We start from the raw sequence: 26,781 nt of genomic DNA, 5'->3' as shown, positions 1-26,781 counted from the left end.
GCCGCTGCTGGAGGAGGAGGAGGTGGTGGTAGTGGTGGCGACGGCGGTGGTGGTGCTGCTGCAGCAGCCGCGGGCAGAGCCTCCCCCTCCCGCCGGGCCGGGCGGGGCGGGCTCCGGAGCCGAGATGTCTCAGGAGCGGCCCAAGTTCTACCGGCAGGAGCTGAACAAGACGGTGTGGGAGGTGCCCGAGCGCTACCAGAACCTCTCCCCGGTCGGCTCCGGGGCCTACGGCTCCGTCTGGTGAGTGCTGGGAGGGGACGCGGGGTGTGGGTGTCTGTGCAGGGGGGGTCGCGTCAGGTTGTTGCCCACTAGCCCCGGGCTCTTCCCCTGGAAACGTGCCCCAGCCTGCAGGGCCCGGCGGCGGGATGCGTGCAGGGCGGTCCCCGCGGGAGGCAAAGCGAGGAGAGCTTGCTTATCCTCCGGGGGTTCCTCTTCCCCCTGCTTTTTACCAGGTCTCTTGCAAAAATACAAAAACGCTTTACCTCCCGGTTTAAGAGCGGTACCGCCGGGAAGCCGCAGTCTTGCCTTTGGAATGCGTCGGGGATTGCACCACATGGCAGGTGGCACTAAAACATAATCATGTCCCAACACCCCCCCACCCCCCCCGAATGATCTCATACAGACATATTTCACCGTGCATTCTCGCAGTTAGTAGGTGGGGGGTGGAGAGGGATGGAGGCTGGCAAGTCCCCCGTAGCTGGCTTTGCAGAGCTGAGGGCCTGGCAGCTCTTGTCCCAGTTTCCTTCTGGACCTGAAGGTTAGATTGTATTTGAGGCAATTATATTTTTAACCGGAATCTGTTGATAGGCAGGGATGGTAGAGGGAAGGCTCTGAGAGCTGGTTTTATTTCCCTGACTTGTAACAGTGGGTTTATAAGTATCGATATCTTCTCGGCAGTAGCAGATGAGCACGGGGAAACTTGTTTTATTGGTGTAGAATGACAGAATTACTGCAGTATGCACAGCCTGGGAGGGTTAAGTCCTGGTATGAGACCAGCAGGAATACGGAGAGCTTGAAGAGTTTAGTTTCTAATGCTTACCTAATAGGAACAAAACATATGACAGGTTACACGTGTGAAATACAATACTTCCTTAATTTGTAGCTTCTCTGGCGAAGTATGTTGGATTGTTAAACATAAATTAACTGGGCTGTATATGTTGTTTAATCTTAAATACAAGGTTGTATTTGAATTGGTTTGACAGACTTGAGCAGTCATGTAGTAAAGCGGTGTGAAAGTGTTCACAGATTGCTGTGTCCTTTTATTAAGAAATGGCTTCCACACGAACATTCTGGTTTCTATTCTGTGTTCTTTGGCTCTGTCGGAGTGTGATCAGAATTTTCAAATATGGGTGCATAATGATTACACAGCTGCTCTGCTGCTGTATTTGAGCAGGCATGCGTATTTTTTCATTAACATAAACTGCAGATTTATATCGTGAATACAATTTATGTTATATTGTAAGGAGGGATGCATACTGCCCTCTACTAGTAAAGAAAAGGAGTTGTTTTGCATGTGCTGCACTCTTTAAAAAGTAAAGTTCTCGGCTCTTAACCTACTGTTACAAAATTATTGGTAAGTTCAGCTTAAATAACATGCATTCCTTAAAGCTGCTGTGCCTCAGGTATGCAAATGCTTATATTTCATAAAAGACAAAGGCTGGTCAATTCTAGTAGCAAGTCTAACCAGGGTAATTGCCGAGGTGGTGTTTTTTTTTTTTTTTTTTAAATAGAAGGGTTTAGTTCAGCTGAAAGGAGGGCCTTGCTGCCATAGCTGATAAATACCCCTGTAAGTGCCACAGGGTTACGTAACTCCCTGAATGTAATAGGAAATGAACTTGCTCAGTGCCTTGTCCATTGTATTTTTAAGGTTGACCCTGCACAGTTTAGCCCATTCCTCTTGTTTTCCCCCTCCCCACAATCTCCATTGTGCATGTAATTCTTCCAAAGTTTGTTTTCACAACCAATAACTAAAGAGTTTGCATCATGAATTTCCTGTTTTGCTGTGTCAAAACTTTCAAAGATTGTGCAATTCTGTTCAGCCCAGATGAAACTATTTTGTATTGGAAGCAATCTCAGACGTGTGGCACATGAGTCTCTTTCTGCAGTTCATGTTAATGATTTTCTGTATGTTCTTCTAAAATATATTTCAGAAAGACCAGTGATACGGAAAGTATGTCAGAATTCAAAAAAACAAAGCCACCAGACAAACCCCTTGCATATATATGTAACTTTATTAAGCTGCAAATGGTGGTACGTAGTGTTTAGGATATTCCTGCAGTGACTTGTTCCACTCTCTGTTCCTATAGAGATTTTTCTCTTTTTTTTCTCCCTGGTAAGAATTACCTAGTTTCATTTGAGATTTTGTGTTTGGTGTGCCTCTGTGTTGGGATAGTAAATTGCGGGGAAATTGTGGGGTTTTAACCACCCTTAAACTGAATGGTTGAATGTACTCCTGTGTATGGCTACTGCATACACATACATATTAGAATGTGATAAAATGCTCTGTTTATGTAGTTGTCAGGATGAGGTATTTAAAAATTATTAATTTCGAGAAAGTGGGGGAAAAATTAATAAAAAAGAATTAAGCCAGCAGATGAATCCTTTAGACTACAGAGCTGTCTGCTGTAGGCTGCTTTAAATGTCTACTGTGAGTATGACTTGGAACACCCTAATATAAGAATGTGACTTTATTTTGTAGTCAGTGGTTGGAGAGAGAGAGGCATTTTCTGCAGGCAGCTTAAGGCACCCAAGGTATGTGCTTAAACTTAGAGCAAGTATTCCAGTATTTTGTGTGGTGTTGGAACGAGGATGTTCAAACAGCCAATGCAGGTATTTTTCAGGATCTGTTTTTAAAAACTGAAAGTGTGTGGAGATGCAAGTAGGTATTCAGTTCCAAGACTTTGAGAAACGTCTATATGTATCCTCTGATTGTTCATTACTAAGTCATGTAATAATTGCTGTGACATCTGCTGTGTGCAATGCTATTTCATTTATTCTTGCAACAGTTTTGTATATTCATAGAACAGTTTTTTGGGTGAAAAGGATGTTGTAACCAGGTCTATGCTAAAACACATGTGGGTTCCTGAAGTATCAGTCTTGTAACGCCTTGTGTAAGGAGGAAAGGGGCCGAGATAATGCAGCATCTCGCAGTGGGATGTTGCTGAGTGGAGATGGGATCGATCGGTGACTCACAGTTTAGCTGGAGGTTTGCTTCATTTTGTCTATATGCTGGAGGGAGTTCAGCCAGCTCTAAGCTAAGCAAGGAGGTGTTTTGATGATCTTTGCCATCAGTTTCTAAAATGCTGGAACGGCAAACTCAGTCTCCTCATAGGAGTTTAATTCGTATTTTTTGCAGCAGTTCTTTGGGTGTTGTATTGATGCCTTGGTAAAAGAAGGGGGTTGGTTTTAATTGCTTTGCAGCCTATCTGTATTGCCTTATTTTGGAAAGGAATTGAACAGCCAAGACTTACTCTTGCATAAGAATCTTTTAGCTTTTTTTGCTTGTAGACTGTCAGGTCATACAGCCCTTCCTAAATATGTGATTTCTTCCTGTTTTGCCCCACAGTTTTACCCGTACTGATTCTGAATTTCCTGGGTATTAAGAAGATACTGAGATTATTCTCAGTATCTTTTTTAACTAATAGAGAAATACTGTGGATTTAAGACATTTTAAAACATTAGGCTCCAGAAGAAATGAAGTGACAACACTAAATATCACCTTTGTAGTAACAGTTCCTCTGTGGATTTTTTTTTTTAAATAACATGCATCCTTAGGCTTACTAATCCCTTATCAAAGTGTGCCAGTGCCTCCAAAGTGCGTATGCTCTTGGAGGGGTGGGTGCTGGCTTCTCCAGTAAGGTGTGGCAGATATGTGAGGAGTGATATGAAAAGAACCATAAACCTGTGAGTGGGATGAAGCAGCCGTACGGGTAGGATTAGCAGAACACACGTGAGGAAGGGGGATCATGTAGGAGATGGGCAGGCACGGAAGAGCTGTGAGCAGAGCTCTGAAAGCGAAGGCAGGTAGTTTGAACTTCATGGGGACTTTGTATCTTAAGAAATGAAATCAGTGGGAGCTCGTCTGTCCCGTGGGGAGATTTTTATTTCAGCTTTCTTAGAAGTGGAAGCCAACATAGTAGAGCAGAATAAGATTTATGGCTTTTTGTGGTGTGTTGGGAGGGTAACCGACTGAAATACGTGTGTAGATGGAACTCAAAAGTGACTGATGTTGAACTGTCAGGTACCAAGAATGACGTTTTTTCTGTCTCTAACTAGACATGCATAAGTTAACTCCAAAGGTGCCACTGGAAAGATTCACTTAGCCTGGGTACTTGCATAGGTGCTAGCAACGAGCAGCATACCATTTAGCAAAATAGTCTTTGCACAAAAATTACCGTGCTGATTAGCTAACACTGAAATAAATTGCACTCTTATGTAATTCAGTGTGTACTTCAGTTCCTCAGACTACTTCACATGTTACTTCTAAGAAGACATAAGTCGAATCAGTGGATAGGTTTTCTAAAATAGTTGTTTATTCTAGCTCTTATATTTTGGGTTCAATTCATATGTAGCTCAGAATTGTAGTTTTAGGTCACTTGGTGAGATGGATGCAGTTCGTGTGTTGTAGCGCAATACTGTGTAAGAGGTCAAAAACCGTGGAAGCTGTGATGAGTTCTGAATTGTGCTGATCTTGTTTTAAACGGGACTTAAAACTGTGGATCATGCAATTTTTTTCCAAATTGGGCTTTTTTAGCTGAAATATGATCAGTGTAATGCAGCTGTTGTAAGTCTGTGATGAAAGCTAGCTTAGTGTGCTTTAAAATGTTCTGCAGCATGACAGCTGTTCTGTAGCTCTGTGTTTGTATGCGTGAAAGCCATTAGGCGGTTATCTGTATCGGCAGAAAATTACTCAGTGTGCCTTTTTCTGTAGGGAGATAGTCTTTAGACCTCAAATGTGACTGAACTTGGAATTCTTCTGACTTCAAGAGTAAGTCTGGATTGTGAATGTGCAGTAATACAAAATTTTCTTTCCTGGGCTTGTGCACAATGTCACTGTGCTGGCTAAATAGCTTCTCAGTTCTGGTGATTGCAGTTCTCCTTGGAGGCTGTACATTTGCTCCGGCAGAGTGATGACTTGATACGACCCCAAAAATGTTGTTAAAAAGAAGGTGAAACTGAATTTCCTTTGGACTCTGAAATAGCTTCTGTTATGTTTGCTGGCTTTGAAAAATTGCTAAAGAGAACTTTGTGGAAACCAAGAGAGAAATCTGACTGTGTAGCTGTGACGGTGGTTAACGTGCAGGGGATCCCCTTCTTTTTCAAGACGAAAGAGATACTGGGATATGCTGCCTTTTGTACCCAAAATGTTTGAAAGCTGGTAAAGATTCATGACTAATTCACAACAGCATGTGTTGAATTCTGATGACTAATCTTATTTTTGCTCTAACTCCTAGCAAACACCTTGAGTATCATTAAAATATTGTTATACAATTACAGCCTGAATTAGGTGTGTTTGTATATTGCAAAATGGTGTATGTGAAGCTTAAAAAAAATGGACTTCTGTTTCATGAAGTGTTGCAGTGTAAATATCGTTACTCTAGCAGGGTGCGAAGACTTGCTGAAGGTCATTTGAAGGCAAGATTTAAAAAACAAATGCTTAATGGCTTCTTTTGTCTGCCCAGGCTGAGTGAGGTGTAAAGGATAACTCTTGTGGAAGTGGTTGGCAACAGGTGTGCTTTGAGACAGTGTGGTGCAGCTTGAGTAATTCAGCTCTGACAGTTTGGTACTCCGGTGATCTTCTGTCTAGCCGTATCTTCGTATCTTTTCCAGAGAGCTCTTTGCACTGTGTGTATGCAGGTGATGCTTTAGAGCGGAGGAGGTACTCCTTTTCCATCCTGTACAGTGGGCGTTTCCATTCTTTTGCAGGAGCTAGGGGAAGGATCGCTGCTCATAGAAACAAGCTTGTATTTTGTTTTCTGTTTCTCATAAACCTCATACAGCAAGTTCCTTGGAAGATTAAAAACTTTGAGATAAGGAGTCTTTTTGCAAATGAATTCCAGTTAGTTGCTTTAAAAAGAAATGACAGCTACATTTATTTCAGATAGCTGCTTTGGCAGGGGTGGGGGTAAGGGTTGTGTATGCAGCTGTGGTTTTGTTCAAGGACTACTTTTGTGATTGGTTTGGAACTTTCTGTTAGTTAAGTTGCTTCACACTTTACATTTATAAATGTATAATTCTCCTTTTCACTTGATGTCTGTCAAGGACTGGTGCATCCACACTTTTAAATGGAGTCAGGAGTTCACCCTGAATCAAAGTGCAGCAGGAAAATATACAAATATTGTCCTTCTCTGACTTTCTCCATTCCATACTTTCCCCTTGTTTGTTATCTTGAATCAAGGGTAACCTTGATTTCCCATCCTCTCTCCTCCTTCCTTTTTGGCACACCAGAGCTGTTTTAGATAACAACATCTGAGAAGAGAATAAAGAGGAGTGGTTTAGTTAGGAGCTAAATACCTACATTTCTTTACTGCCTCACATAAAAGCCCTAAGCTCTGGAAGTTTTTATGCAGCGTGGCAAAAACGTAACAGTTCTTCATGTGTTACTTTTGAAACAACTAAAAATTTATCAGGCTTTTGTTTCATAATGATATAAATAAATAGGATGTAGTAGGACTTACTTCAAAAGATAATTTTACAGTACAAAATATCAACTCTCTCTATATATGACGTTACCAAATAGGATGGTGTTAGTCTTCCTGGGTTCTAAGAATAAACATTATTTATCTGTACTGGTTTTATGTATAAGTTTCTACTAAAGGGACAAGTTTTAGTAATGTACAGCTAAATATCATTTATTCACATGCATTTTTATATAACAGGACTTTAGGATTAGATGTGATTTACAGAAGAGGTTTGATTTCAGCTTCAATTGCGATTAACAACCATCATAGCTGATTTTATTAGGCCTTGGATTTTTGTATGGGCTTGAACCATAAAAGACAGTATCTTGAGCATAGCATTTTGTGATGAAGTGTGGTGTATGAAGATACTTTCACGAATACAGATAATATTTACAAGTACTCTTCCTCTTGCCAGAGTTTTATTGCCATATTTTTGTTTGAGTGCAACTGGTTTTAGACAGAAAAATCATAAACATTTCTCATTTTTCCTCAAAACTTCCCTTTACTGTGTGAACAAGACTCATCTTGTAAACATTTTCTGTAGAAACTGACAGTTGTGTCAGTATGTGGGGATTTTGGGTGGGAGTGCAGGTTGTGGACCAGGATGCCTGGAAATTATTTTCATTGCAAAAATGGGGAAACGGGGTTGACTGTGACTCAGTGTCCTGATAATTGCTATCTGGGGTTGGTAAGCATGGATTTGAGGGTGTTTATGAAGAATTTATTTTGATAATTTTGATTACTCTTTCTTGTAGTTCTGCCTTTGACACAAAAACTGAGTTGCGTGTGGCTGTAAAGAAGCTGTCCCGACCATTTCAGTCTATCATCCATGCCAAAAGGACCTACCGAGAGCTACGGCTACTTAAGCACATGAAACACGAAAATGTAAGTGGAAGGAGATGGTATGAAAAGTTGGTCTGAAGTTGGACTATCCAGTGAGCATTTAGTGTGATTGCATTTAAGGATCTTGTTGCATATGTCTTTCTAATAGAAATACAAAGCTTGCAGCAGTGTAAGGGATTGTGGTTGTGGAAAAGCATGCAGATAAAAAAAAACAACCCAAAACCACATAACAATTTTGTATTAAGAAGTCTTAATATTTCCTAGAATAATCTGGAAATGACTGCTGAGCAGGTTCATACTATATTAAGGGTTTAGGACACAGGTGATGTCACTTAGTTTTCCTGCTTGCTTGCTGTAGTAAGTTGTAATTTTTGTTGTGATAAGAATTTATTTAAAAAAAAAAGAAAACCTCAAAGTTTGTTTTTAGTGTCTTCTGGATGGTTTTTCGTATTTGTTTTGGCTTGCCTACATGAGAAGGGTGTGGAGTAGATGTTCACTAGATTCCTGTAGGTAAAATGGGGAGGAAAAAAGGGGGTGATGGTGGGAATCAGATGGCTTTTCAAACAAGCCGTCCACTTAAATCATCAACAGGGAGATGAAATAGGAGGTGACAATGTTACATTGAACTGTGCTATACGGTCTCTAACCGTTTTTCGATGTAACCTCTGTTTGGCATAGAAAGCAGTTGGTTGGACAATTCTGTGTGTTTGTGGCATTAACACACCAACATATTTATACTACATGCTGTTTGGAGCAGGTATTGCATGCAGTGGAGCAAAAAGTCTCATAACCTGCCCTCTGTAGAGCTGCCAGAATGTCCAGAGGAAAGGGAGGCTCTTGACTTTGTTTTTTGTTTGTCCAAGCAAACCCCAACTCAGCAGAGGGAAATACTTGTTTGGAAGTGGGGTGAGCAAACCTAGGACCTTTATCTAGCCCAAAAAGCCAAACAAGCCTAATTTCATGGGAAGATCCTCTGTGGATGGTCTGTTCAGAACAACTTCTGCTGTGGCAGTGGTGTTTTATGTTGTGGCTCGTCACCGCCGTCAGCAGCTGGTACTCATAAATCTTGGCGTTTTTAGTGTGGATAATGTAATTGGGACTTTTGATGCATATATGTGCTGCTGTGAACCAAGCTTCCTCAGTGCCTCTGTACAATAGTATTGTCTCAACAGTAGAGGTAGCATTTGGCCCCACTTAATACCCATCCCCTCTCTTCTCAAAGCTGAGATGTTCTGCCAACTGGAAAGCTTTCAATATGTTACCAAAAAAACCCCACAAACAAAACACACATCAATCCGTTTTGGCTAAGCTAATAAGGTTAAGCAATGAAAATGAGATTGTGACTGCTGCTGCAACAGTTCTGTGTCTGGCATTCATTAATATTTTTGGATTAGTATTGCACAGAGCCTATGTAGATTTGAGAGTAAGGGATGAAAGGAAGTTAAGTTGTTTATATATAGAAATATTTATTATCAGTTCATCATACCGTCATCTGTCTGTGGGAAGTTTATCTAGGTTGTGGTTTAAAAATCCTGCAGATGCAGAGGTGTTCAGAGCCAGTTCAGGCAGGCTTATTAGTGCTACTGTTTTGACTCTTCAGGTCTCAGTTTGGGAGTAAAAGACTTGGTTTTACGTGGCACAGAACATACCAGCAAATCTGGTAGTTATGGCAGTTTACAGGGCTCGAGCATGGGTTGGTTGTATCTAGTCTGGTCGTGATGATCTTGAGCAAATAAATGGACCTGCAGAGCCCTCAAGCGTGTCTGTGTCATATTTTCAAGTTTCAGGAGGCCTTGTTAGCTTGCATAAAGCAGAACACTGAGCAGATGGGAGATCAAAAGGGTTTGTTGTCATGTGAAGAAATTAATAAGCTCTGTGACATCCTAAAATGCTGGGAGGGGAAAGCAAAAGGTTAGGGATTGGGTTCTGAATCTACTGGTGTTCCCTTTTCCTTAGATGCGCGTTGCTGATGCGCTGCAGAATAAATGTATTTAAATGTTTGTGAAACTTGATGAAAGATGTGGATAGTTTGATACGGTGCTTTACACTGTGGCAAGATAAAAATGATAAATGAAAAAAACCTGAATAGATGGCAATCAGTTTTTGTATTACCATGCTAAACTGCATGGATAACGTTGATTATGGAAGAGTCCGTCGGAGAAAGCAGATGTAAGCACGAGAGTTATAGGGGCTGGGTGTGAATGTCAGAGTTTGAAGATGATGCCTGTCTAGAAATGGAGCTGCTGCGATGTATATCAAGAGAGACGGGAAAGTGTTCAGTCTCTTCAGTTTCCTCAATAAATCGCAGTCAATATTGTAGATTAGACAGAGGCTTCTATTTCCTACCCTCTTGCTCTCGTTTCCAAAAACATGGTCAAGGTTCCTCAGAGTTTTTTGCCTCTAATTCTCTGCTTAGAGATAACACAGTTGATTCTGATGTCCTTGACAAGCGTAAAAAATGGAATAAAAAGGATGGTGCGAAGGGGAATGCAGGAACCCAACTCTTGGTTACGTACGCACGCTTGAACTGTTGCTGAAGTTGCCGAAATGTGCGTGACCCTTTTGTATCCTAGACAAGCGAGATGCTGACTTAGAAAGGAAGGAGTTTTTTTGAGGTGGCTGAAGAGAACCTATCCCTTTATCTCATATAGTCCTAAAATATTATTTGCTATTAAGGAAATCAAGGTTTAAAAGCACATTCCAGTGAAAATTAGAGCAATCTTTATCCACCAGATGGAATTTTTTAAAATGACCTAGAAGATAACTATAGCATATAATCCCATAATCATTCTTCTCCACAAGGTAACACATGTGTATCCTTTTACTCTCTCCTGTTAGAACAGCTCAGCTGTACAATGAAAGGTGGCATAGCTGCTCTTTCGGCAGAAAATACAAATGACAGTGTGAAGCTGTTTGTGAAAATTGGGTCCTCATTGCATTGCACTGTTTTCCTGATTATTTTCTGCTGTAGTCATTATTCATGGCTTGTGTTTCAGATCCTCGAATTTTTCTAGCCATTACTCAGTACAACTGAAACAAATACAGCCTCCCAATTCTTATTTTAGTATGTAGTCAACAGTATAACTAATCATTGAGCAGGAAGCAAACCGTTTTGTCTGGTGGCTGTTTTTTTGTTTTTCTCAGCCATTTATTTCCTGAACAAACTTTAGCTGGCTTTTGAAATAGATGTAAACACTGGTTTAGAATACCTTGTCTTTTATTAGGGCTCCCGTTCTGCTTTAAATGGATGGCTGGTGTGAAGAGACAGATGTAATTTTTTAACCTGAATATTTTTTTTACACAAGAATTGAACGTTTATTTCTGATCTTGTGTCAGCACTAATTTATCTACATCTGAATGATTCATGTAGTTGGAAGTGAAACGTACTGGAATGAGTGGTTTCTATTCCACAAAGGATCTCATTAACTGTATCATATTATACTCTAAATGTATTTCACCCCTTTTTCACTTTGCTGTTTTCTTTCTAGGTGATTGGCTTGTTGGATGTGTTCACCCCTGCCAAGTCACTAGAAGAATTCAATGATGTGTAGGTAACTTCTCTGAAGACTGCAACAAAAGCCTTTTGTATCTTCCTTACACCTTGCAGATTGTGATAGAAATATTTGCCACCTGACTTAGTTTGCCGTCATTCTCAAACAATTCTGAATTCCAATGCAAGAGATACTAGGACATCCGAAACAATTGGTCTCTTCAAACTTGTTAATTTGTGTTTTATTGACCGATGAGTAGGAATCGTCTTACTAATCTGCTACATTATAAGTGTCATGAGCGAGACTTCATTCAGCAGCGTGCCTTGGGACAGTCAGCCCTGCTTCTGGAGCCTCATCAGGAATTTTTATCCTAATCCTGCTGAAGGGATTGCTTCATGGCTGTTCTGTTTCCTTTTGTTTGTAGGTACTTGGTGACACACCTTATGGGAGCAGATCTGAACAACATTGTGAAATGCCAGAAACTCACCGATGACCATGTGCAGTTCCTGATATACCAAATTCTTCGGGGACTGAAGGTACTTGCACCTGTCCTACCTGAATGTTGATAGCTCATCCATGGGAGGTGGAGGTTCTTGATGAATGTCATGTCCTTGGATTCATATGAGTGGGGCTTCTGTAACTTCCCTAACATGTCACACGATAACTTATTATTACCGTTCCTTCCCTTCATATGTCTTTGCAGCTCTGTATCAGTAAAGCTATGTATCATTTAAGGAGATATTTCCATACATTCCTATGGGCAGAGTCTGGAAAATTAGGGAGTATGCTGCCCTCTAATCTGCTCTGGCTATGAATCTTCCATTTCTTCAGTTTTGTTTACTTGTGTGTTCCACTCGCGGTGGCAGCACTCCTGGGTGTTCCTAAGGAGAGACAAGGTGAAACACCTACCTGCTTGGAACGCAGGGACGCACTTGGTCCCTTCTGCAGACGAGCTGTACTGTTTAATTGTGAGGGATGGGGTAGGGCAGTATTGTCTAGTGAAGAAACGAGGAGGCTGCTTGGACTGTTACATAAAATTTGTCATCTTGCCTTACAGTACATCCATTCAGCTGACATAATACACAGGGTGAGTATTGATCCTAAGATTGCTTCCTGTACTGAGCCAATGTCTTTTAAAAAATGTAGCACAGAGTCGTACAGTGTAGCACCTTCCTGTAGAAACAGGAAATTTTTTCCAAGAATTATTCTGGTTAAGCAGTCAAAAGGTTAAACATGGGAAGTGGTTGTCAAGGTCCATAGTTTCTGTTCCTGCCTATGTTTGACTTGTGTCTTTGTGAAATAGGTTCTCTATGTGTTAAATATACATCTACAGCACTGGTGTCGCAATAAACCCTTATGCATTTTTGCTTATATATGACACCTCAGAAGACCACAGAAGAGATAGCCGACTCTGGGATGAAATAACTCTGCTGAGTATAGAGAGTTGATATTTACAGCCAGCTAGAATCTCTTTTCTATCTGCATTTACATTTTTATCTACTTTAGACTGGTGAAACAACATATGTACTGCTGTTAATGTTGATGTGGTTTAATTTTTTAGGATTTAAAACCTAGTAACCTAGCTGTAAATGAAGACTGTGAGCTAAAGGTAATGTAATCACATGGTCTGATTGGTCTGACTGCGATTTGAGCGAATGCCTTGTGGATCTCCCTTGGAATCAAAGGGACAAAATAATTCCTTATGGAAATACTTTTGTGGCCCAAAGTAATAATGTCCTTCCGAGCTCTACAGAGCTGTAAGGATGAGGGTTTTATTCTGTATCTGTTAATGTGTTTTTAATGAATCGTCATGAAAACGAAGAGTTAACAGCTTTAGTTTGGGTTTAGTTGTTTTAGAGAGAAAATATCCAGCCATAATTCTGATTGTTGAGTTCTATGCTGTCCTAGGCTAGTGTCTTTTAACAGGTTGTGCAATTTAGTTTCATAATCTGCTTTAGCAGTTGCACCACCTCTCCTCCACCCAATCCAATGACTGTCTAGTTATTTGCTCTGACTAGTTTGCGTTGTTCCACTGCAGTAGTTAATGGATGTCTTTGCTGTTCCGTAGATCCTGGATTTTGGCTTGGCCCGACACACGGATGATGAGATGACCGGGTATGTGGCTACCCGGTGGTACAGGGCTCCCGAGATCATGCTGAACTGGATGCATTACAACCAGACAGGTAACTCATTTAACTAACACAAGGCTTTTAAGTTCTTGAATTCAGGGGGGGAAAAAGAGGTTGTCCTCTGTTACGTGCTCCTTCCCGTTTGATCGCATAGGTTGGCAGTCAGGGTAATTGCACTTCAGTAAGGGTGATTAAAAGAAGGCAGACATAGAATTAGTGTTTGAACTACAGTCTGTCAGGTGTAAGTTAAGAATCATTGTGACAGCATTCACAAGACTTCTTTAAACCTGAACCTTTGAAATTGCAATCAGCAGAATATTGTCAGCACTTACCCCATATTTTGCCCAGCACAGTGGTTTTTCAAGTAAGTGAATGGAATGTATCTGGATGAGGAGAAGGTGTGTTTCTTGGAAGTTGCTGGCAATATGCTGAAAAATGTCTGGAGTTATGGTGTGAAGAAATGCTAAAAAGTATATAAATCTCCCTTCCTTTCCGCTCTTCTTGGCCACTTCTTCACAGTTATGTCTTCCATACAGTTTCCAGTATCTCCTCAGCAACACACCGTGCTTCCCTACGATAATTCCAGATCAGTCACAGAGAAGAAAAGCAAATGCTGAGACTAGCTCTTGTACAGGAGAGCATGTGGATCAAAGAAAATAATGTCCTCCTCTGATTTCGTACTTCATTACTTTTTCTTCTTTTCTCTTTTCCTCTTGCACGTATATGGACTTCTCTCGTATCTATAGTGTAACAATTGGTGGTGGTTTGGGTACAATTTACGTAAGGCCATATGCAGATTCAGTCCTCAGAGTTGTCTTGAACAGGTTTCTTCCTCTCTGATTGTGTAGATGCCTCCCCAGCTCTTTGGTGTTCAGTGCATGTTATGCTCTGGAAGGAGAGTTTGCCTGATTCGGTATTCTGTTATTTGGACAAGTCTTAGCTGATGTAGTTGCTGAACAGCGTGAGTTAGCTTGCAACGTATCTGAGATTGTTTCGATGCCGTAAGACTATTTAAGGATAAAGTTGTTTGTACTTGGCTAGGGTGATTCTATTGAGACTTTGTTTTTCTGCATTATGTTGTTTTGTTTTTTTTATTTTATTTTGTTCAGTTGATATTTGGTCAGTGGGATGCATTATGGCTGAACTGTTGACTGGAAGAACGTTGTTCCCTGGTACAGACCGTATCCTTTAAAAGTAATATATTTTTTTTCAAATGGGAGTTAGAGATCTTCACCTTCACATACTTCCCAAGAAAAGAAGTTCTGGGCTTGGTTGTGGGGATTTTTTGTTTCTTCTTCAATTAATGGCTTCTTTTACTCACAGTACGATGAGGTGAGTTCTTGATTTTGCTGCACATAAAACAGTCGCAGTGTGCAAGAAGGCAAATCTATTCCTCTTTACTGTCTATTAGCACTGCTAGAATTACTCATGTCGTTTGTTTCTGGGAGTTACTTTCCTTTAAGTTTGTTCAAACTCATGCTCTTTGAGTTCGTAGAAGATAACTGCACAGAGTAGGCTGTCTGCTAAGAACCCTCTGGTGCTTTAGGTTTCTAGCAAATGGGAAGCATCGTTTCTGGCCTCTCTTCTGTATCCTGGTGGTATTTGCAGATTCTTTAGTGCCAAGGTTATCATTCCAAATTGCTCTGAAATGTTTAGGTTCCGCTTCCATGCTTGAACGTAAATAGATTGTGAGCCTTCTTTTACTGTATGCTTGTATTGATCTGAAAAATCAAGCTTGAATGACGCCTTTCCAAAGCTATTTTTTTGCTGCACCAGAGTGGGCTGAGTGGGACACCTGGGCAAATTTATGAGAGCGCACTTGGTGAGAGCTGGTCATGATTTTCCCCAGGGAATTAAAACTGAGGCTTTATGCAAATTGTTATACTTAAACTTTTCGTTTGTTCAGCCACACAATGTCTGGGGTGGTTTACTACTGGCAAGATTTTCATTGTCTAGAAATTGGACTTTATTTGCCAGAGGAAATTACATTGCCCACCTTTTACCGAAGTTTATTCTTTGAACCACAGTTTGTTTATTTTAATAACTTTAATTAGTATTTATATATGTTAATTCAAATATGTTAGTATTTGATTAAAAGAAAACCAGTGTTGGAAGTGCTGGCCTTCTGCGTACTGCGTTACTTCTGGAAAGCATCTAGATTCTAAAATTCTTTGGGCGGGGGAAAGGCTTTCATTCCAGTTTTGACAGAGTTTCATCTCCCTTTTCAATGTGCTTTAACTTTACCCTTTTTTCTTTTTCTGCCTGCCTTCATCTCATAATCTCTCTCCAAATTTGTTGAACTTGTTATGCTTTACTGTTTAGTCATCTCTGCAGCATTTTTCTGTTGTCAAGGACAGAAGCAGAACTAACATGGAAGTGTCTTAGAAGCTAGAAGAAAGTTGCCGTATTTCCCTGGGCTGATTTAGCACATGTAATTTGGTTTGGGCAGATTTTGATTGTTTCTGTCAAGAAAAAAAGGAGAAATCAAAAATTGTTGATTCAAACAAAGCAAAAGTCTTTAACCTGTTGCCACTGTTTAACCCTAGTAACACTTCAGATTTTAAATCTTGCACGTAAAATACTTGCTAATGGGATTCGTGATATGTAAGAAATGCTTCGCAATATGTTCTTTCTACATTGAAAAAAACAATTGTCTTCCAAGCCTGTAAAGTTTCTTCTCCAACTGCGTTCTTAGCTGTGAATTATATAGCCAATAATATCCACAACACAAAGTTTTAGGATCTAAATTGTTTGCTTTACTTTACTAATTTATCTCCTAGCACACGCTTGTGATTCTTTAAATGCTCAATTTCTTTTGCAAATGGTAGTAACGCTTTTGAATTAAATGCTGCTTCTTTTCCAAATTGGTTAGATCTTAAGAAAAATAAGGCTCAATCCTTTCCCATTGTAGATAAAAACCTTTGTAGTATTATAGTTCTTACAGTTTCTGTGTGCAGTCCCTGCTTCAAGGAATGTATGTGCTATTTGCTCATGAGGTTAGACCTGTGAGGGGAGCAGGTTTGTGGTTATGCGTCTCGTTTATGTGTGTATCACTTACCTAAGGATCTAGAAAGGCACCAAGCTGTCAGCTTTCACTCTGGTTTTGCTGACGTCTAAAGACAGCAAGCAGAAGGGAGGTCCTGATGGGTTCTAGCTTCTTCCTGTCTTGGAAGGCACTTTGAAATCCTTATATATGTATAATTTTTGGACAAAGTTTGTAGAAAATTGCAGGTGTAGATCCTGTTGGGTACTTCTGGGCTCTAAACAATTCCTTTGTGCCCACAGATGCACTGAGGCCTGTGTTCCTCCTGCACTGTCACTATGCAATCGCTGACTTAGTGACTTTGCTATTAATAAATATTAACATGCTTAATGCAAGGTATATTTACCGTGCTTCTAGTAGCTATGGATATAGTATGTCCAAATCCACTGCAGTTCTAAGGAATTCGCTTTGCAGTTGGAGGCAATGTGACTTGTATTCTGGGTGCTCAGGAAGCTGGAGACCACTCCTGTTTTACAACTGAAAATTTTACATTTGTCTTGATTTCTGGTCTCAAGATGTTAATTTTCTCAACTATATAGCTTCACGTTTCCAAAACAAAATAGATAGTGACAGGATAGGTAACGCCTTCTCAGGATGATCGTCCCCCTGTTCAGATGGTTCTCTTGTTTGACGTATTGGTCCCTTTGACCAAGGATTTAGCAGAAAAGGTGTGATGTTATTTACAGTTCATCAGGTATTTCTTTACGTGGCCGGAGGTACATGTGTTAGCTGTAGGGGGCTTCACTACAGGCAAGCTGTACAGCTAATGTAATCTGGTAAGTAATAAAGCTGTAATCCAAGATTATTATCCTTAATGCTGTCTATGATGATTATGCCATTGATAAACTAATGCTGAATTTAGTTTTAAGTTCTGAAGGATCTAATCTGTAGAGATTCTGAATGCGCTGTCATTGACTTAGAATTGTAGATACACTTAGAAAAAACCCTGTGATTAATATGGGCTTAGCTCTGCAGGATTGTTACAATATTCCTAACTTAAAACTGAATGTAAGGTAATTGAATTGTTCCTCTTGGAATCTCTGGGTGGACATATTTGGATGAAAGACGGTAAAATCTCTGCCAGGAGGTGGAGAAGGGGAGCAAGATTGTGGGAAAGACTAGTCAGAGACAAAAAAATTGAGGTAATGAAAATCGGAGTCCTTTGGGCTTTTCACGTGAAGTATAGCCAGAGGCGTCATTTTTATTATCATATCTGTCTTATGCCAAGATCAGGTTCTATTAAACATGTATATTCTTAATTTTTTTTTACAGCTCTTGTAACGTGAATGACGCATACAAATAAGTAGGAAAGCTGACTGGAAGCTTGACAAACTGACTTGCATAAAATGACATAAAGTACAAATATCTTGAATGTTTTGTACAAGTTTAGCCAGTTTTCTTTTTCTGTATGTTTTAAGTTGACTGTATTCCCTTTAAAGTCTGAAGAGTATTATTACTACTCAGTAGTATATTTCTGTGATGACTAACCAGTGTGAAATTACATATTCTTCTGATACATCTTATTCTTGCTTGTGGTGGCAGCTAAAACAACTTCTGAACTCTGCCTTGCCTGGATAAGCTCTTAAAATCTTGCAGCGCCTGCTACTGATGATGATGGCACGTTTTTCTCTCTATTTTAGAATCACTGAGGCTTGTCAGTTGTTGGGGGTGCCTTGGTGATGGTGTTTGGGGTTTGCATGCTGCGCTTGCCTTCTCCATGCACATGTGTTTGGTTTTTGGTTTTTTATTATTATTATTATTATTATTATTATTTTCCTTTTGCTTTGTATTTACTAAGTGTTTCTCCTGTCTCTTAATTGCTTATGGCTCATTTCTCTGGGACTTGGTAGGCCCTGTAGTTAAATGACTGCTGCAGTTCAGCAGGCTATAGATGGCAGGTGTAAAACTAGAAGCAGGGGCTGGGTTTTGGCCCGCCGATGGCAGTGCCAGTATTGCATTCTGTTTTCTCTTGTTTATCTGAGCATATTACACAAGTAGCTTCCAACAGCATGCTGTCCCCTGGGAAAAGAGCTGGCAGCAATATTGCTGGCACACCTGGTGCGTGTGATTTGAAATGCCTTTAAAAGAACTTAAATATTTAAACTGTGGTATGGCATGTGACTTCTGAGGTGTGCTGGCAGTCCAAAATTTGCACAACTGTTTCTTGTGCAAGAATGAGTGAAAGGCATAAGGGCTGTTTTAAATGGCACTGAAGAAAAGCTGATTTAAATTGAGCTAATTGTGGTTAGTATAGCACCGTCTGCTAATTCTCTTACACCAGTAGATACACTGATTTCATTTTAAGCATTGACAATTGGGAGTTGGCAGTTCAGCAGCCGAGCTAAATCCAGCTAAACACATTGGATTTACTCCTAGGTTTTGAGTGTTTAAGTAGGTGGGAGCTGGCCGAGCAACTTGAGAAGTGAGAAATTAGTTCAGCTGTTCTACAAAGTACTGTTTGCTGGGCTTTTAATTCACTTCAAATGTAAAGCTTTAGTTTACATCAAAAGATAAAGGTTTTAGCAAAGTATTGGTGATTTCCTTAATATACAGCTTGGCAGTGTTACAAGAACTGAGGCTTTTTTTTTTTTTATAAAGAGACAATATTTGGAGTGCTTATAGCATTTGAATTAAAAGATGTTCTAAAAAGGAATTGTAACTGTATCTTAAAACATCAGGAAGGCATTGATCCCAGAAAAAAACATTGTCTAGTAAGCAGGCTGCTCTTATTGAAAGGAAAATGTGTAACTAGTTTGATATAATTGTAAGGGCAAATACAAACATTACAGGCACAGTCTGAAATCACTGGTAGGTTTTGAAGGACAGCGTGGAGAGTGATTCAGAGAAGAAAGGAGTTTTATTCTTTTAATGGGTTTAAAAAGATTCCTTGTCTCCTTACAATCCTGAGTTTTAGACATATGACTGTATATTTAGTGGATTTTTTTCTCCCCTCAGTGTGTGTTTTGTCACCTTCACCAAATCTTTAATTTTTCTGCCTTGTTAAAGAGGGCAGATGAGATTCGTATGTGGCCAGGTGGAAGCTCTGTTCTTGTTAAAACATTCTTTGCACCTGCAATGTGATGTCCCAAGAGCTTTCCATGTAGAGATTTTAAACCTGAGCCCGTGTTCTCTTCTCTCTGCTGCTCCACTGGGTCTGTAGGGCAGAAGGGAGATCCAGGTGCTTTGGCTCCCTGCCCCACTGGTCCCTGGGGACCCCCTACAGTCCCCTGGGGGCTGCAGCGCCCCAGCTGCTCTGGGCCTCAGAACTGCACACCCCATGCTCAGGATTAGGGATGCTGTAGGTCGTGAGCAGGGTCCAGTCACTTTCTTACTTTCTAAGTTTTATAAGTGGCTGAATTACCAAGGAAGGGCTTCACAAAAGGCCTTGACTACTTTTTTTTAATATTAGTGCCTACACTTTTCAGCCTTCTGCTTTACTTTTTCCGTCACTAACTCAATCCTGCTAACTGCTGCTACTTTGGTGTGGGGCCTGAAAGGGTGAAGCGAGCATGTGAACTGATCCTTTGCCAGTGGGGTGAAAGCTTTGCCTTCTGCTCCACCGTAGTTAAGGATGCAGTGACCGATGAGATGCATGTGGTGTATCTGTAGACAAGTCGTTCAATCTGTCCGATGCCAACAGAGCTGTGTTATACGGGGGTATTCAATTGTAAATGAGAGGAATGAATACAGTTTGCTTAAAATAGCTTTTCAGTCGAGGCCTTGGCAGGCATTAACTTTCAACATTAATAGGCTGATATGTTGCGCTTTTCATTTTGATTTTGTCCCAGCATTTTCCTTTATGGTCCATCATTAGATATTGATCAGTTGAAGCTCATTTTGAGACTCGTTGGAACCCCAGGGCCTGAGCTTTTGAAGAAAATCTCCTCAGAGTCTGTGAGTTTACACTTTGATTGTAATATCTGCCCTTTTGGAAGTCCCAAGTTTCTGTGTTGCCCTCCTATAGTCTATCTATAGTATGTGTTGGCATTTATTTTCTGTTATTTTATTTCCTTTGTCATTCTTCGCTCTTGGATGGCTTTGCATTCATATGCTGTGTGTACCTGATCTTTATTCCTTCTATCTCTGCCTGTGGTATGATTTCTTCCTTATTCTCATTTTACTGCTTCGTGACTTTTCTTTCAGATTGTGGGTTTATACTTCGTGATATGTTGTATGGTCAGATGCTGCCGGGAAGTATTTTTCACAGCTAAGAGCCTGAGGCTTGTCTCAATTATTATTTCTCCAGATTGCCTACCCAAGGATCTTTCTTCACAGGAGCAAGCGTGTTACCCTCTGAGCACACACAGTCCTTCCTGTAGTGTGGTTAACTTCTGAAACGCTACTGCCACCATCCTTGGTTTTGTAGCATAAAATCCAAGTTGCCTTTTAGGTGCTTTTGCGTGGCGGCTGTTTCCAGGGCACACAATATATAGTCTGCTGAGAATAGAATTAATTGTGCCACGTATTTAAAGGGGGCTGCTCTATGGGGCCCTTTTATCAAGGTAACAGCGAGAAGCTTTCTGCAGTCTACTTTTTAAAGGGTGACCTCTACTTTCAGCCATTCTGCCATTTCTGTATTGTTCTAATAGTGAATTGTGAACTTCTGCAAAGCCAGTATTAAACAGCATTTTAATTTTACCTGTTTCTGAAGGTGAAGTGCGTAAAAGCTAGAGCAAGAGGTGCCGTGACAGCACAGGTGAACCAGTTAATGCATAGTGAGCAATGAACTTGTGTAGAGGTAACTAGCAGCATGCTACAGCAAGTCACTCTGCTGTTTCTGATATGTCGTAAAGGATCAGTGTGGTGGAGAACGATGATAATTTTGTACTGCAGCTTGTGTTCTTTTTTCATGTAACAGTGACGATAAATGCGAAATGTGAGGTTAGCCTTGAATTCCATTTGATAAAGGTAGACGTGTGGTGCAAGTTAGAATCGGTTGGTCAGCTTGCTGAATATCATGTCAGTTTAAAAAGCCTTGGGATGTTCTACCCTTGGAAGGGTTAGCACTGAATAACGCGGGTTGCTTTGGGTGCCCTGTGAGCTGACCTCAAGGGCAGTCTGGTATTTGAGGTACAGGGATTAGCGAGAGAGAGATAAGCTTAAAGGTTGACTAGGATAAGTGAAAGATTAGTTTGCATAAGTAAGATTGAAGTGGGCTTTTTTTTAAACATTGCACAATAAAAAGAATAATTGTTCTTAGCCAGGTCCAAATCAAGAGTCTGTTTAAAAAAAAAAACCACAGTAAAGTACTATTTCTGATTTTTTCTTTCCATTGTATGGAGATAGCAGAAGCGTTAGGTGTTTGAGGGCCTTCAGTGTGTCACTAACAAATTCCGTATTTGTTTTTCTGCTGCGTTACTTCACTCACTCTTACTTTCTCTGTCTGTTCACTGACATCAGCTAAGTTTGTCTTATGCAATGCTAATGTTTTGCTAATTTTGCATTCATTGCCTCCTGTCACCTCACCCACGTATCAAAGTGCATTCAAAGCTGTTTAGAAGGAGGTGTCAGTTGTGAGCTGATTTCACTTTGCACCACAAGGAGCTTGAGTCCTTTCTACGCAGCAAGAAAATAAAAAGCTGGTAACCAGTGCAGAGGAGACAATTTTTGTTTCTGTTTTAATTTTTGTTCATTTTCCTGAGGCTCTCTGTAGCTGCAGCAGCCTAGGAAAAATTTTGACGAGTAGCTTCAGCCAAAGGAAATGTCTACTCTGGTGGCTTAAAACTGTTGGGAAATGTGAATGCAACCATGCCGTAGTGTAATGCTGCTTATGGCAGTCAGAAATGCATTTTGTACTGACGCTGTTACCTACTGATCAGTAATCCTCCGTTGTTTTAAGTGTTTGCTGGTGCGATTACTAAACTTTTCACAAGTATTTGAAAAAAAAAAAATCAGTGGACCCTGCCTGTTTGGCTTCTGCCTTGTGGTTTGCAGAAGAGATGCTTTGTATGCAGCTGTTTTCTGTTTAAAATGGTTTTTGCACTGTTTTTAACAAAGCCCTTGACTAGGCACTTAAGATATTAACCAGCTTCAGCAGATCATGCGTCTGACGGGAACACCCCCTGCATATCTCATTAACAGGATGCCCAGCCATGAGGTGAGACCTGAGCAGATGAGGGGGGTTTGCAGGGCAGGTCGTCACTTGCAGTGTTTGCTGCTTCTATAAATGATATGCTCGCATGTGGCATGGGGTGGGTGACTAACTACCTACCCTTCAGCAAGATTTTTGTACTAAATGCAGATTTGAGACAGTGCGTGCTCAACCACAGGCTTCTAAGACTCAGGAGAGCCTGGATGCATTGTGTGCCATGTTGTATGGCTTACCAAGAGACACCAGGCTGCACGCAGCCCAAGCGGGACCCTGAGGCAGTTGGCTCTTGTGGCACCTCTTTGCTTTTCAGTCTTGCATGAACCTCAGATAATGTTGGCTCTTCCTCTGCTGTCCTGAGTGGCCTTTAGTTGGGAAGGGATAAGGCTGATGGGCTTAGTAAGTATCAGAATAGATAGACAAGGCAAACCAAGGAGACAGCCCATAATAACTGGTGCTTCAGGATGATTGAAATGTACTCTTTCTTGGTGGCTGGATTGTATCATACTTCAACAGAGTATTTATCTCCACAGGCGAGAAACTACATTCAGTCTTTGTCTTACATGCCGAAAATGAACTTTGAAAATGTGTTTATTGGTGCCAATCCACTAGGTAAGGCTTGCTTTATAAATGTGCTCTTCCTGAAGCTGAAGCTAGCGTGTCCTGGGGCACCAGGCCTTGTCCCAAAGTTTGCTGACTGCAGAAGTAGTTCAGAACAGAGCCACGTACCATTTTCAAAGTATGCGTGGGCTGAGGGTATAAGAGGAAGGAATCGTGGATGATGGGCAGGGTCCTGAGAAACTACAGGTTCCTCATATACATTGGGCTTTTACGAGTTTACATCTTGGAAGGCAGCCTGGCGCAGCTCACAGTAAAATCCTGTCTTTTCTGTTGTGGTGCTTTTGCAGCTGTGGACTTGCTAGAGAAGATGTTGGTACTGGATACAGACAAACGAATCACTGCAGCAGAAGCATTAGCTCATGCCTACTTTGCTCAGTATCATGACCCAGACGATGAACCAGTGGCAGATCCCTACGACCAGTCTTTTGAAAGCCGAGAACTTGAGATTGAAGAATGGAAAAGTGAGTTTGGGGGACGGGTGGGAGAGCCAGCCTGCTCCCCCTGCGGTCCCTTCCATGGCTGCAGTTTAACTAAGCCGTGGTAGTCAGAGCCACACAAGAAAGTGATAAAAACGTGGGCGTCCTGTCCGTTCTGAGGTCCCTACACTGAGTGACTCTATCGTGTGCTGTGCGCACAATTAGTGTAATCCCTGGTAACTAATTATTACTATGAGCATACAAATATGTAGGTGACATAGTTGCTCACGTCTCTGTCTTCAAACTAGAATTCCAAAACTTCAAAATCTCCTCAACGCTCCCGAAGTACTGTGTGTGTTAGTCTGAGAATAGTGTAATCCTTTTTTTTCTTAATTAAACCATGTTTTGCATTTAAAATAGCATTAGAACCTTTAAGATTGTTGCAGGTTTTCTTGCACGAGGGACAACTTTAGTACTGCTTATTGATTTTTGTTACGCTTCTCCCACCAGGCCTGACTTACGATGAAGTAATCAGCTTTGTGCCACCACCGCTTGACCAAGAGGAGATGGAGTCCTGAGAAACTGCTCTCTTCTGTTTGTCCCACGTCACTGTGAGGGGAAGGCCTTTTCATAGGGACTCTCCAATTATTGTTCAAGTGCCTCGTCATGACGATATTCTCCTTGGTGGAGGGGTTTTGTGTGTGTTGAATTGGGGAGGGTGGGGGGAGGGAAGAACGTTGAGTCTATGTAACCATGCTGCATGCTCTCTTGTATTCCGTGTACAGCCTGGGGCAAGCCTCTGGAGACCTGCTCCGACTGCTTTAATCCTTCCAGAGTAACAGTGCTCAATCAGTTTGCACTGCTGGGACGAGGTGGGGAGGTTGACGTTTAAAGTTTTGGTTACAATCGTTGCCATTTATCAATTCTTCTACGATTAAGTAACCTCAAAATAACGGAAGTTGTTTTCTAGGCTTAGAGAGTCCTCTGTTTTCTTCAGGACTGAAGGTGGGGTTGAGGGATGTCTGATGTACGGCCAGATCTTCCTGGTACAGCAGGATGTACAGGCCTTGTAACGTCTGATTCTTGGAGCACGAAAAGGTTTTGTTTGAAACTGTAAATATGTTTGTGCCTTAAACTGAATGGGGAGAGAGGGGAAGGGAAGTCTGGAGCGGACATCTCTGACCTGCTGGTTTTCAGGGTGAAGGCTTCCAGATAGCCAGGCATGAACTCGGTGCAGCTGGGGAAGTAACCTTCCGAGGCAACAGCCTCTCTACCCCCACACGGAGTATTCCTGTATTTCTCCCTCTTCCCCTCCTCTCATTCTGAGGCTTCCCAGCATTAGCTCCCAGGAGACGGAGGCTGGAGAAGATTCTTGCTAGCCACACGTTTGTGTATTTCGTTCCTTACAAGGTGGGGTGTTTTTGCATGTCGTAGCTATATGTGCATGTAGAGCTGCTTGATTTTTGTGGTTACTTTTTTGGGGATGGCACTGGGGCAGTTAAATCATCAGTGAACTATTTCACTGAGTACCTCAGCCAGTGCCGTGAAATCACAGCATCCTTCCTCTTGTGCTGCAGCTCATTGTGAAATACCTGCCATTCTGGAGGCTTTGACGAGGAAGGGATAGAATACACGGCGTAGAAACATGCACCTTTTTCTTTGTGCTCTGACCTCCTGGTTTCAGAGGAGGAGAGCTTGGGACAGAGGGTTTCTTGTGAGATCAAATGTAAAAAATGTTCTTTGAACAAACAACCATGGCATCTTGTGCCAGAACTTAAGTTATTTCCTGAAAATAATTTTTTTAGAAGTATTGGAATCCAAAGCAAAGAAATAAGCATGTGTAAAACCGGAATCTCCCTTTCACTCTCTGTATCTATAAATATAAATATTTATATATATATATAAAACTAACATTTACTAGAGGTTTTTTTTACCCTCTCAGATAAGAGCTTCTTGGCTGTTTTTTAGCAGGTTGATCTCTGCCTGAGGAAACATGCAAAGGGAGTACGTTTGAATACAAACATGGTTCAGATCTTCTGCGTTTTACAGGACTCTGCGTGAATGAAGCGCCCAGAGTCAGGGACTGGCAGGAGCGAGGTTCCTCAGCACGTCTGTGCGCTAGAACCGTACCTGGGGAGCTCCGGAGCCCCGGCCTAGGGCTTGTGGAGCTGCCGTGTTGAGATGTTATTTGTTGCAGGCGTCCTGTGTGGGCAGCGCACCTGTGTATGTGCGGAGAAAGGCTTTTGCAGTGTTTTGTGTTCTTGTTGCCTATGGGATGGAGAGGAGCTGTTCGCAGTGGTTGTGCGCTGCGTTTGAAGAGGCAGCACAGAGGGATGGGACACGGATGACAAAGCCATTGATTCTTCCTAGGCTACTTTCCCGTGATCTCTTCGGTCAAACACTTAATAAAAGTCTGGGGTGAGATGAAGGGAGCAGTTATTTCATGCTCTGGGATAAAACTCTCCTCAGCCCAACAAAATCAAGACAGAAACCCTCCCTTTTCTGCTGAACCAGCAGTCCAGGTATTGAAAATGTAGATATACTATGTAAACCTACAGCAAGATTATTTTTATCAGCCATTTTATGTGTAGATGCTACAGTGTGATTTCATGCGGAAATATTGCTAAAGATTTTTAAGAATCTAGACGTCGTGTGTGCGCGTGTGTGTGTGTCTGTGCGCGTGTGTGAGTGGGAATGTTTCGTTCGGAGCCCGTACTCTGGCGGGAGCCCGCGTGGCATGCACTCCCTACCTGCGGTGCGATGCTGTTCAGCCGCCCGCAGCCTGAACAGGAGGACGCACATTAAACAAGAGATCTGCTATTTTGTTTCTATCCATGAATTTTGCTGTAATTGGTTATGCCAGATAAGATGTCACGATACCACTGGTTAAAAATAAAACCTATTTTTCAGATTTTTCTGTGCCGATGGTACTTGTAAGCCTCTTGCACCGAATGGCTCGTGTTGGCAGGGTGTGGATCCCTCCCTCGGTCGTTGGGGATCCTGGCTGCGGCGCTTGGGGCGGGGGGGGCCGAGGCCGTGTGACTCCATCTGCTGACACTGGCCTTGTGTCCGTATTGTTCTGAGTGAATTCCTTGATATGAAACCAGCTTAGAATCTGACCCCGAGTACCAGACACAGGGGAAAAATTACTTTTTTTTTTTCCCTTTAGTATAGGGAAGTGTGTATTCAATGCGGCAGAGCAGCATTCGGCTACTTGCCTGGACCTGGGCCCTTTCCCTGTAGTACTGGTTTGTGTGTGTTTGCTATTTAAGGGATTTTTCCCTCTTCAGCTGCGTAATAAAGTAACTCCTAGTTGGCGGCGGAAGGGTGGTTACGGGAGCAGGAGCACCGTGGCTCTCCGTAGTGGAGATTTTCTGACTCCTGTTGTGTATCAGTGCCGTTCGCTCAGTAGAATGACTGACCAAAGGTGTGTTCCTTGGTAACTCAGGTCCCCAGGCCTTGATAAAAGC

The 26,781-nt window shown here is 41.6% G+C and overlaps 1 protein-coding gene across 4 annotated transcripts; it reads left to right on the top strand.

The window, feature by feature from the left end:
- Positions 1-106: 106 nt before the first annotated feature.
- MAPK14 (mitogen-activated protein kinase 14) lies at positions 107-26,222 on the top strand. Of its 4 annotated transcripts, XM_075115237.1 has the most exons (13): positions 107-240; positions 7,436-7,565; positions 11,012-11,070; positions 11,439-11,550; positions 12,072-12,101; positions 12,576-12,623; positions 13,083-13,197; positions 14,253-14,324; positions 20,001-20,080; positions 22,215-22,283; positions 22,808-22,886; positions 23,183-23,356; positions 23,822-26,222. In XM_075115237.1, exons 1-13 carry the CDS (start codon positions 125-127, stop codon positions 23,887-23,889), a joined length of 1,152 nt encoding a protein of 383 aa, XP_074971338.1. In that variant the 5' UTR covers positions 107-124; the 3' UTR covers positions 23,890-26,222. The 4 variants fall into 4 exon arrangements, with proteins under 4 accessions (XP_074971338.1, XP_074971335.1, XP_074971334.1 ...); XM_075115234.1 differs by lacking the exon at positions 20,001-20,080 and having other exon boundaries at positions 22,204-22,283; XM_075115233.1 differs by lacking the exon at positions 22,215-22,283.
- Positions 26,223-26,781: the final 559 nt, after the last annotated feature.

The sequence above is a fragment of the Phalacrocorax aristotelis genome, chromosome 21 (genome assembly GCF_949628215.1).
Source record: "Phalacrocorax aristotelis chromosome 21, bGulAri2.1, whole genome shotgun sequence".
Lineage (NCBI taxonomy): Eukaryota > Metazoa > Chordata > Aves > Suliformes > Phalacrocoracidae > Phalacrocorax > Phalacrocorax aristotelis.
This window is presented reverse-complemented; position numbering and strand designations above follow the sequence as displayed.

Coding starts and splice junctions, on each gene's coding strand:
- MAPK14 (XM_075115237.1), top strand. CDS start 125: ATGTCTCAGGAGCGGCCCAAGTTCTACCGGCAGGAGCTGAACAAGACG. Junction 12,624..13,082: donor ATGAAGACTGTGAGCTAAAG/GTAATGTAATCA, acceptor GCTGTTCCGTAG/ATCCTGGATTTTGGCTTGGC. Junction 13,198..14,252: donor GATGCATTACAACCAGACAG/GTAACTCATTTA, acceptor TATTTTGTTCAG/TTGATATTTGGTCAGTGGGA.